Below are 12,076 nucleotides of genomic sequence, written 5' to 3'. Positions count from 1 at the left end.
TATGATTATTACATGTTGTGTGTAAATTGACATGCATGTGTCATGAGAGTCCTGCTGCAGACGCATAAACTGATCTGTGATTTTTTTCTGCACTTTGAGCTGACAGATTCTCGCATTAACCTCATAATGGACTTAAGACGCGAAATAGACCTTCAATTGAACATTGTCTCAGTCAATGACATGAGTTTGTGTCAGGATCTGTTTGTTTGAAAAGAATGTTATTTCCCAGCACAGATTCCGAGCAACCAGCCATGTTTTATTTTTTTTTTTTATTTTTTTTTCCAGTTGTTGGTTCTTTCATTAATTGCCTGCACAACAGTAATCACAACATAGCAGTTACTCAATATGTCACTCACAATTATGTAAAAAATCATGTAGAAAAAAAGATTATTTGCATAGTCACAATATAAAAATGATTAAACAGAAGTTTGTGATTAAAATGACTAAAATGTGTCACATGTATCTCATTTATGTAATATTTCTTTATAATTTAGATTAAAATCATTTTCTCACAGATCCATTTAAAAGCATCAGTGCATGAAAAATCTGCCCACTCTAATGGATAAGACACAGCACAGTCTTCATCACCTGCATAACTGTTGGGTTCTCCACGCTCCCAAAATCTGAAACAACAGATCATCATTAGATCTTCAGTGTTTTCTGTGTGATATGATGCTGACTATGACAATCATTTATTGGATAATAATCATTAAAATTTAGTGATTTCTCACCCTGAGATCAGTGTGCTGCCATCAACCCATTTCCATTTGCCCTCTACATCACTGTCAGACAAACCAATCCAGACTCCATTACATCCAGTAACCATTCGAACAAACAACTAGTAAAATAATCCAGGAAGACAGTTATGTTTATTACATAACCTACAAAAACATATGCAATCTCTATCACTTTCTATCTTCAGTATCTTTCACTCACTTGTTCCTCTTTGTTGTTAATGATGATCAGATCTGCTCCTCTCTCTATACAGTATCGTCTGCTTTCAGTCCAGCTCTTCTTCTCAGAGGAAATGAAGTACAAACTGGACTGATAGTAAATCCATCCATCTGTAAACTCAACAAGTTCACCTTTTAGTCCATCATTCCCACCCACACTGATTAATAATGCTATTTTAGTGTTTTTTTTTCTAAATTACCTGTTTCATTTAAAGCCTCCCACAGTCTTTTAATATCAATAAATTCATCTCTCTCTTCTGTGACGTTTGCATATTTGGTTAATAGCTGGTCTCTCTCTTCTGTGAGGTTTTTGGTCTTGATGTGACACTGTTGATTGTTTGTATTGATGAGGACACACAGCACTATGACTGCAGTCAGTAGAAGAACACACAGCAGCACCAAACACACTGTAACTGATCTGTAACTTCTTATACCAACTTGCTCATTTCCTGAAGATGACAGATAAAAAAAAAATTTTCAAAAATTAATTGTTTTTTTTTTGTTTATTAAAATTTATTTTATTATTTATAAAAAGGCAAGTTTTTATACAGGGGGTGGACAAAACAATATAAACACCCGTTGATAGTGTGGCTAATATTTTTTGTAAGATCGTGGAAAAAACATTGCTGTTATCTTTTTTAACTTTATGGGCCCTATTTTAACGATCTAAGCCCATTGTCTAAAGCGCACAGCGCAACATCTAAATGGGCGTGTCCGAATCCACTTTTGCTAATTTAAAGACGGAAAAAATGGTTTTTGCGCCGAGCGCATGGTCGAAAAGGGTAGGTCCTATTGTAATGGGAGTATTTTGGGCGTACCGTGCAGTAAACCAATGAGAGTCTCAGCTCTCATTCCCTTTAAAAGCAAGCTGCGCTGGCGCTATGTCTAATCCCTATTTAGATGACGGACTTTGTAAACTGAAAAACTAAGCGGAGGTAGAAGATCCCCAGTTTAAGATTAATGTTAAATAATTGTGTTGTTTTTCACTTTGTTATTTTTTTTATTAAAACCTTTAAAACCCGTTTTCTTTTAGTCATGGAAGTAAAAAAGCAGGCTTGTAATTGCTTTAAATGTATGGCTATCCAATATCATCAAAACATAATTTATAGGTATGTAAGATAAGGTTTGTACTCAAAAAATACTTTATTTGTAACAAACAGGAGATAAAGAATTTACAAATGGCTCTCCTCACGTTTCAGCACTTTGGACAGCGTTTTTTTTAGCAAAGAGTTTTTTTAAGCATTACTTAAAAATGTTTCTCATCTCACCATATCCACAGGTACATCATATACAATAAATCCGTGAGGTAGCTTAAAAAAAAAACATTTAAAAACGCATTTGTTCAAAGCAAAGCATTTATTTACTTACCAGGCTGCAGGTGAAGCAGCTCTTTGCGCCTTCTAACGTCTCATAATTAGTCCTCATTTATGTCCAAGAGACTCAATAATAATCTTTTACATTCAATCCTTTAATCTTTCATATTTAAAAGCATTTTTGTGCTGCAGCGCATTCATGCACTTTTTGATAAGCAAACCCGCGGTGTCCTCCCGTCTATAGGCGCATTTTACTAATGCGCTCTTTAAATAACATAAAACACATTGCGCCATTGACTTTAGACTTTAGAGCAGGTTTTTATTGGTCAATGGCGTGCTCTTTTTTAGTTGCCTCAAAATAGCAACGCGCCAACAATGCGCCTGAACACACCTCGTTTTCAGACCAGAACGCCCATGGGCGGAAAAGGGGGCGCAAATGCATTTGCTATTTAAACAACACGGCGCTAAACGTGAAAATTAGAGTGGAAACTAGCGAAAGACATTTGCGTCGCGCATTGCGCTGCATTGCGCCGGGTGTAAGATAGAGCCCAAAATTGTCTAGCATGTTGTGCCAGAACAAGTTGTGTATAATGATTCACTTTTTTCCAAAGGTGAAAAATCGTAAGAGCTCATTTAGAAAGCGCATCTACACTGAAAAAATATTCATTGAATTTAATCAATTTTTTTAAGGTAAGTGGTTGCAATCAATTTATTTAAGCTACATTTAAACAAAAGTTTTATATTTTATTTTACTTTACTAATCTTTTTTGTTTGAATCTAGCTTAAATGAATTGATTGGCCACTTACCTTTGGAAAGGTTGATTAAATTCAATGAATCATTTTTTTTCAGCATATAACCCGACTGTTTGACCGAGATCAACTGTTTTAGGAATTATGAGAAGAGAAACAACTGATGATCTGGGCTGCGTTTCCCGACAACGTTGTCTCTTAGCGCGCTACGAAGACTCTTAAGTTAAACCTTAACTACAGGTTTACCTTTTCTAGGCGTGTTTCCCGAACTGTAACTTAGCGGGTTTCTTAAGGTTTTCCTTCTTACGTACGACGTTACCAGGTGCTGTCCACGGCGATGGTGCTGAATAGGTTGATATCGATTGCTCGACAATCAATTATTCACTTTATGTAATAGGTTTCGCTGTGTTATGAGATAGCGGTGTTGTTGATTAAAGAAACATTTCAGAAATAGTTCAAGTTAAATTTATTAGGAATATCTTGTAAAAAATATTTCAAATTGCAAACAACTAAATTCAACCTTTTATTTTATATCAAACCCGTGCAAAACCCGCAATTCATTTCCAAACGTATCATGCATAAACTGCTCCAATGGATCCATTATGCCTTCACTTTAAAGGATAATTTATATTAGGGGTTTCCAATAAATGCGTTGCACAGGGGAATAAGGTGGGTCGTGCAAGTCACCTGGCTTGGCTGTGCATTGCACTTAAAATATATAAAATCAAATTGTTGTTCATTAATTCACGCGTTTATTGTGCTTGGACAATGGATGCGCAAGCAGCGCGTTTACAATGCGGATAATGCTTAATGGACGCATTTCTGGAGCCGCGCCTGTCTGTTTTTACCTTAAACATAACATAAAAATATATATTATATGATATATAAATATATATTATGATTGCTTTACATTTTAGCTTTGATTAGTTTTAATGTGGAAAATTTGTTGACCTTATACAAGCAGTAATCAAGTGGAGCAGTTTATTTTGAATGTTTTTAAAGAATATGACATGCAGCTGCCTCAAAGTTAGAAAACATTAAAAAAAACTTCGATGCAACGTCGAATTAACATCAATAATAATATTTAGGAAAATGAACAATTATGAATTCGTGATGAATGTGCTCCCGTGGCATGCGATTTTACTTGATTCGTTTTATTGCAGCTAAAATAGCCGGTAAACTAAAGATATAACGGATTTGAAATGCACAAATGAACTACTAAGATTCGCTGTGTAGCTGCCTGCCATAGTTTCACCAACTCCTCCACCCAAACTCTTTTTTTAATAGTTTCTTAAGCCTCTCATAATAGTTCGAAGCTGATATTTAAAAATAATTAAAAATCTAACAACCATCAGTGTAATAATGTCTAATTATGTGAATATTTTATTCTTTAAATTAAAAAAATTGCCTAATTTAACACAGAGTGTACTTCAACTTTTTTTTACAGATATTTAGTTATATAGACTGCAATCTACACAAGCTTTTATTACAGTCATGGCCCCTAGCGGAGTCAAGTGGGATAAGGTATAGCTAAGAGTGCTCCAGACCAACCTTCCGAACGAATCACTTACAGAAGTGATACGTAACTAAGAACGTTTCGGGAAACACGTATTAACGATAAGGTAAAGCTTAAGGTACAACTCAAGAACGACGTAGAGCTAAGAAGGTTTCGGGGAACGCAGCCCTGATGATGAATGGACACTGTTCAGAAGTTTTGTATTTCTAGTGTGAGCAGAGGCGGACACTACTTAAGTATTTTTACTTTCTACATAAAAGTAAATTTTTAAATATTCGTATTTTATCAGTGTTTTTCTATGGAAAACATACATTCCAAAGCATATTATGATCATTTTCACTCTACTACATTTCATAATTTCAAGTTCTTGGTTTATATTTAATATTTAAGTACATTAAACATCCAGTATTTTTTTTGTACTTTTACTTAAGGAAAAAGTACTTTTGTACTTTCACTCAAGAAAAGTAAAAGTACACAATTGTTATGTAATTAGGTATTAAATCAATTTTAATATGCAATATAATACAAACTATGATTCTATGCTTTAGAATGTAGTGAACATTTTTAAGTAAAGTAAAATTTTTCCCAAGGCAAACACAGATGCTTTGAATTGAAATTACTTAAAATACTCAAGTAGTGTCCGCCTCTGATTGTGAGAATATTTGCTGTATTACAAAATGTTGGTCCAACAATTTATTAATCAAAAAGACTTCCACTATTTCCATGGTGTTCACATTATTTTGTCAACCCCTGCAGCCTATTTAGCACTTTTGATACACAAATTCAAAGTGCTTTACATAAAATTATTTACAAAGAGAAATAGGGGTACATATAAAAAAGTAGAGTAAAAATGTATTTTTAAAATCACGAATACATCTGAATTTAAAATAACAAATAAAAGAAAATTGATTCGATTTTATAAAATAATTTTAAAATGCATACTGTATAAAAAATTGTAAAATCATGTATAAAAAAAATAAAACACTAAAACACAGTGTTCAACTATTATCGAACATGTACACATTGAACTATTTAAGCGAGTTTAAGGATTATACATAGAGATCATTTCCTGAATGGCACAGTTGTTCTCCTCTGAAGCAATGTCTGTTCTGGTAGGTCCTTTCCATCATCTCCAGTCTCTCTCTGTTCATCTCAGTCTTTATCAGACAGTTATTAATAATCTTAATTTAATCTGTCTTTGGCCTGGAATGTTTTGCTTAGGTTGGTTGTTTTGATGCTTTGCCCTTTTGCATTTTCATCTTGCTTTATTATAAAACCACAAACAGGAAATATCATAAATAAATGTCTGTTCCTGTAAGATCATGTGACATCCAGTGCAACAGTTTAATATACACTCAAAGCAGTTTATTATACAGTTAATTGGTTTTAATTTTAGTTTGGGTTTTAATTTTAGATATAACACAATAATTATTTAGTATATGTTTACGTTTGTTTTCTGTGCTGTTTGTTTGTTTTGTTAGTGGTACTATAACTACACTTTTTAAAAATAATAGTTTAAAGTGTCAAAGTAGTTTTAAGGTAGCCTTCCCAACACTGAACACTACGCTCACAGGCCCTCACTCCACAATATTGGTTTTACTTTTTATAGTAGTCAATTCTCATCTTCACTGTAGTGCCTGAAACAGATCATATACAAATTATTTAGATATGTAGCGGTATTGCGGTATTGTTTTCTGTCTATGTGACAATCTACAGCCATACGGTGTACATTTTAGGTCATCCTCAGACCTTAGCGTCAGTATCAGATAAAACAGTATCGTGCCTCAGACTTAAAAGCATCAGTTCCTAGAAAAACATGGTCAGGACTAAAGTCTTGCACATCAGACATCAGGCAAAACGGCCTCAGACTAAAAGGCATCAGGAAAAAAGGCCTCAGACAAAAAGACATCAGGTCTCAGTCAATCAGACATCGAGCAGTACGGCCTCGGACTACACGGCATCAAACGAAACTGCATCAGGTCTCGCACAACAAGGCATCAGACAAAATGGCCTCCGACAGAAAAGCAGATGATTTTACGCATGGCCCCACCCTTTCACATGACTTTACTATCGCAAACTTACCGGAGATCAATAAAGGTGGTGTTGGCGGGATACACAACTGGTGCAAGACAAAAAATTGTCATTTAAAAGTGCATATTTTTTATTTTTCTTGCCAAAAATGACAATCGTTTCGCTAGATAAAACCCTTTGCCTCGTTTGGGATTGTTTGAAACTGCATTGAAACTGCCATTTTAAACTGCATTAAAACTATAATTTGTTGGGGACCAATAAACTCTATTGAATTGAAAAAAAAACTCCTGGAAAGTTTTCCTCAAAACACTTAAAGGGATACTTCACCGATTTAGCATTCAGCTTTGTATCTGTAGAAACCCGGCAGTATTACTGAATGACCATGTTTCCCTCCCTCATTTCCCCCTGAGAAGAGAGATATCTGCATTTTGGTTCTGCAAAAAAGTCCTCCGATGATGTAATATGACGATTTTTGCATCATCGGAGGACTTTTTTGCAGAACCAAAATGCAGATATCTCTCCTCTCAGGGGGAAATGATGGAGGGAAACATGGTCATTCAGTAATACTGCCGGGTTTCTACATATACAAAGCTGAATGCTAAATCGGTGAAGTATCCCTTTAATTTCTGAACAAAGAAAGACAAACATTTTGGATGACATGGGGGTGAGTAAAGTTTTCCTTTAATTCATTTTCGAATGTCCATGGTGAAATTAGTTAATGCAGTATACAACCTTGAAATTATGGGATGTTTGTAGCCTTCATATTTGCTTTCCGTAATGCAAGAAATTGTACATAATGTTAGTTTGGGGGAACACGCTTAGTCAAGCAACCAATCAAAATTCGACATCACCGGCCTCACAGACCATCCTTAACTAAAATATTGCTATTTTAGCTTATTAATCACTCTAGGAAGATAATACGCTGCTAGCCAAAATGTGATATTTAAATAGCACATTTTATCATTAAAATCCCATTCAACATTAAGGGTGATCTGAGGTGGGATAGTGCTAAAAGAATAAAAAAAACCATAAAAATTAAATAAATCTGACGTATTTAATGCTTTTAAAATGCATTTAAAAAGATTGTAAAATAGACTAAATAAACTAAAATAAAAGTGCAGTCAGTGTGAAGCAGCACAGTGCTCGATTTATTACAACTCTGTGAAGTACTATAAAACATGTACACATTGTGATAGTTTAAATGATTTCAGCAAGTTTAAGGATTACATACAATATAGAGGCCATTACCGGAACACTGTAGTTGTTGTTTTCTGTTTGTTTTTGTGCAGAAGCAATATCTCTTCTCATACATCCTCTCCATCATCTCCAGTCTTTCTTGAATCTCAATCTGTATCAGACCGTCATCATCTAATCTTCATGTGGCCTGGACTGTGTGATATGTTCTTGCAGTGCTCTTTGGCTTAATCTGACATGCTTTAGCTTTTTGCATATTTTTATCTTGCTTTAATTCGTAAAATTAACCACAAACAGGAAATATCAAAGATGAATATCTTTTATGTAAGATCATGTGACATCCAGTGCAACAGATTAAAAAACACTCAAAGCAGTTTGCTGGATATTTAGTTGCGTTTTTATTGTAGTTTTATACATATTTTGAATAAGCTTTTATTTTATATATTTAGTTTTCATGTTAATTTTTATTATTCAATATTTTGTCATTTTTAGCTTTTTCCACCAAATTATTTTCCATAATTTGAATAAAATTTTAATTAAATGTAAATAATTTAAATAAAGCTTTAGTTTAGTTCTTATTTTGTTTTAGTTAATAATTTTAATGCTTCACCTAAAACATATTTCAGTGTTTTCTAATTATCATTTAATTTAAGTTTTCCAACAAAAATTAGTCCCATATTTTATTTGATTCTAGTAATTTTAGTTTAGTTTTTAGTTTTAGTTAACTATAAAAAACCTTGATTTACGCTGGACAACTTTACTATATGTATTCGTTTTGTTAGTGGTTTGTAACACAACTAAATACTTTTAAAAATAAAAGTTTATAGTTTTTAAACAATTTTTAAAGTAGCTGTCCCAACCAGTGGCAGCCGGTGGTGCGTCATGTGAACCTATGTGCATCTTGCATCATGTCAAAATACATTCCTGCTGCAGACGCGTCGAAAGGGTTTATGATAAAAAGAAGTTCACATTCACAAGACACTCTGATTACACATGAGATTAAGCAAGTATCTAGCAAACGCAAGCATTTCTTTTATCATAAACCCTTTCAAAGCGTCTGCAGCAGGCACGTAGTTTGAAATGATGAGCCACACACGACAATGTTTTGATGTGCTTCTCATTCGTGCCTCCTCAGAAAAGAAGTCACCAGCAGCCACTGGTCCCAACACAGAACACTACAAACAAACAGGCCCTCAACTCCACAATACTGGTTTTACACTTTTTTATGGTAATCTGTTCTCTTTTTCACTGTACTTGAGACAGATCATATACATAGCTAGGTTAAGATATGTATCATTAATTAAGCTACAAATACCTCACTCAATAAGCAAACTAGAATCTATGGTTGTCTGTCGAACTTCCCCAAAATTAACACCCAGATGCAGGACCAGGTCTCAGGTGAACATAGCAACCAACCAGTACTCATGTTAACCTTGGTCATCTGTCACCCCTCTTAAACACGACCCATAATAATTACTACATTAGTGCCCCTACAGGCAGCAGGTGATGCCACATAAACTTTCAGCTTAATGCTGTGTGGGCTTTCGTCTGAACTTCAACTGAAAATTTCAGGTAGGTAGGCTATGTTCTACCAATTCAAGCAATTCAGAATTGCAATTCTTCTTCTTCTTCAAAAAAAAAACAATTAAGTTTTTAGTTGACTGTCATCAATTACACATTTCTTGAACACAAAGTCTATATTTTAAAAAAGTACACCTTTGCACCTAAAGAGTTCATATTAGTACCCCATAAGTTTCGGTACCAAAGATTGCATAGTACCTCAAAGCTACATGTTAATACCTTAGAGGTATTGGTAGTAAATGTATTCATATCTGCATGAAAATGGTACATATTAGGACCTTTTCACAAGACTTTTTTAAGATGTTTAATAAATCTTTGGTGTCATCAGAGTACATATGCACTGTTAACCCAGAAATTGTCATTACTTAAACAATCAAGTAAACATCACTTAAAATTTTCTGTTTTGAAGCCAAAGCTTAAAAAGTTTAGTTGATTTGACTTTTAAGCTTACAAAATCCATTAAACTTAAACATTCAAGCAAAATTAACTTAAAATTATTACTTCATGTTGTGAGGAATACCCATAATCCTTTGCGCCTGAATATTTTGATTATTTTCTGCTTTTTCACCGAAAAAAAAACTGATAAGAACTTTGACTACTCAAATATTTTTTAATAAAATGTCATATAGGTTGAAGCTCTTATAGTATTGATGTTGTTTTGTTGTAAATTATAATTTTGTGAAGTCACCGTTCAGGTGATCAGTGTTTTCATACATGAAGCCTGTTCAGAACATTTTATTGTATTTCTCTCCACAGTACTGTTCTGTGCAACAACACGCTCACACTTACTGATAATGGGGTCAATCAAACTGGGTGCTGAATCCCTCAATGTAAATAATGTCATATAGTGTTAGAAAAGGACAGCACTCACAGTTCAAATTGCGAAAATAGAGTTTAATCGCCCACAACGAACGTTTCGGGCTGAACGCCCTTCTTCAGCGTACTGGCGATTTCACAAATTAATCACAGGTGTTTCCTTAAATAAGGTGTTCACCTCTGACCTGTATACAATTCCTCTCCAAAAGAGGGAGCTCAAGATACAAGCAACCATCAAAATACATTTCTGAAAATGTACAAATTGTACAAATACACTGATATGCAATAGACAAATGAAAAAAATGAAAAAAATAATATATAAATAAATTTACAATAAACAAAAATAAATAATAATTAGCAAGGTAACTTTGCAGTATAACACATTATATATTTCCTACGATGTATATATGATTTCCAAATTATATACGTAAGTATTAAACAGCAATAAATGTCTCATCTATCTCTATGGCTCTGGCTGAGTCTTTCTCCACTTCTCCCCAACGTGACGTCATCGCAGAATTGCGTTAAAAAAACCGTTAGTACCAAAAACGTAAAAAAGTGGTCTTTAAGACCATTTTTGAGACATTTTAAAAATTATACACATATCTTGAGTGATTTATGTACCCATTAATCGACAGTGGTGGTTAACCTGCAACATACACTTTAAGACATACATACCAAGTAATATTACAATAGGTACCCTGTAGTTATAAAATACTTAGAGTACACATATTTTTTTTATTTTCCATATTCTTACCCGTTATTACCCCAAACTTATCATATTGTTTCCTTATACCTACCAGTATGTACCGTAGAGGTACTCTGTTGTTATAAATAGGTACGCTGTAAATTCTGTTTAGTTACACGGTACATTGCCAGTCGTAATATAAAGTGTTACAGAATAATTAATTAAGCTTTGATTTAAACCAGATTTAGGCCTAATCCTTGTTGGTGCAACCCACTATTAATGTTTTAATTTCTTCCAATATTCATGCACTCTTAACCCGGATTAGTTGACATTACCAGAAATTTGTGGGGAAACCCGTTGCATATAACTTTAGTTTTTATCACTTTATATTACTTTTAATGTTATAAATGGTATTATAACACAAAATTAACGACTGACTTCAAGTCATTAAGTCATTTGATTCTCCACAGAATACACATAAAACTGTGTTTTTGACATATATTGTCAGTACTGTGGAGATAAAATGTAAGAAAGGGACAGCACTCACAGTTCAAGCTTCAAAAATAGCGTTTAATCGCCCACAACGAACGTTTCGGGCTGAACGCCCTTCTTCAGCGTACTGGCGATTTCACAAATTAATCACAGGTGTTTCCTTAAATAAGGTGTTCACCTCTGACCTGTATACAATTCCTCTCCAAAAGAGGGAGCTCAAGATACAAGCAACCATCAAAATACATTTCTGAAAATGTACAAATTGTACAAATACACTGATATGCAATAGACAAATGAAAAAAATGAAAAAAATAATATATAAATAAATTTACAATAAACAAAAAAGAAAAAAGCAGGAAGAGATAAACATATTCTTAAAGTTGTATCATATTAACAAAGTCAGAAAAGACAGGAAGAGAGAAACACATTCTTAGAGTTGTATCATATTAACAAAGTTACAGAAAACAGCTAAGGACCAATTCGTCATTCATCCCAGAGGGAATTATTGTACCCAAATAATGAATCCAATACGCTTCTCTCTGTAGTAACAATTTGTCTCGATCACCACCCCTACGTGGCATATGCACGACCTCAATACCCATAAATGTTAACTCTCTGACATCATGTTTTAAACTGTTGAAATGTCTCGCCACCGGTGATTTCTCATCATGTTTACGAATGCAACACTTGTGCTCACATATCCTAGTCTTCAATTCACGCTTGGTCTTACCAACATAGTACA

General features: G+C 33.9%; 1 protein-coding gene across 1 annotated transcript in view; it reads right to left on the bottom strand.

Annotated features, from left to right (window-relative positions):
• Nucleotides 1-300: 300 nt before the first annotated feature.
• Nucleotides 301-12,076, bottom strand: part of LOC129446295 (uncharacterized) — a 29,683-nt gene continuing 17,907 nt past the window's right edge. Inside the window, exons 3-6 of the mRNA XM_073873701.1 lie at nucleotides 937-1,071; nucleotides 732-838; nucleotides 514-623; nucleotides 301-308 (exon numbers count right to left, since the gene is read on the bottom strand). Coding sequence (XP_073729802.1) covers nucleotides 301-308; nucleotides 514-623; nucleotides 732-838; nucleotides 937-1,071 — 360 coding nt within the window. The remainder of the gene's footprint in view (nucleotides 309-513; nucleotides 624-731; nucleotides 839-936; nucleotides 1,072-12,076) is intronic.

This window comes from Misgurnus anguillicaudatus, chromosome 12, assembly GCF_027580225.2.
Source record: "Misgurnus anguillicaudatus chromosome 12, ASM2758022v2, whole genome shotgun sequence".
In the NCBI taxonomy this organism is placed as follows: Eukaryota; Metazoa; Chordata; class Actinopteri; order Cypriniformes; family Cobitidae; genus Misgurnus; species Misgurnus anguillicaudatus.
Note: the sequence above shows the minus strand (reverse complement) of the source record. Positions and strands in the feature narration are given on the sequence as shown.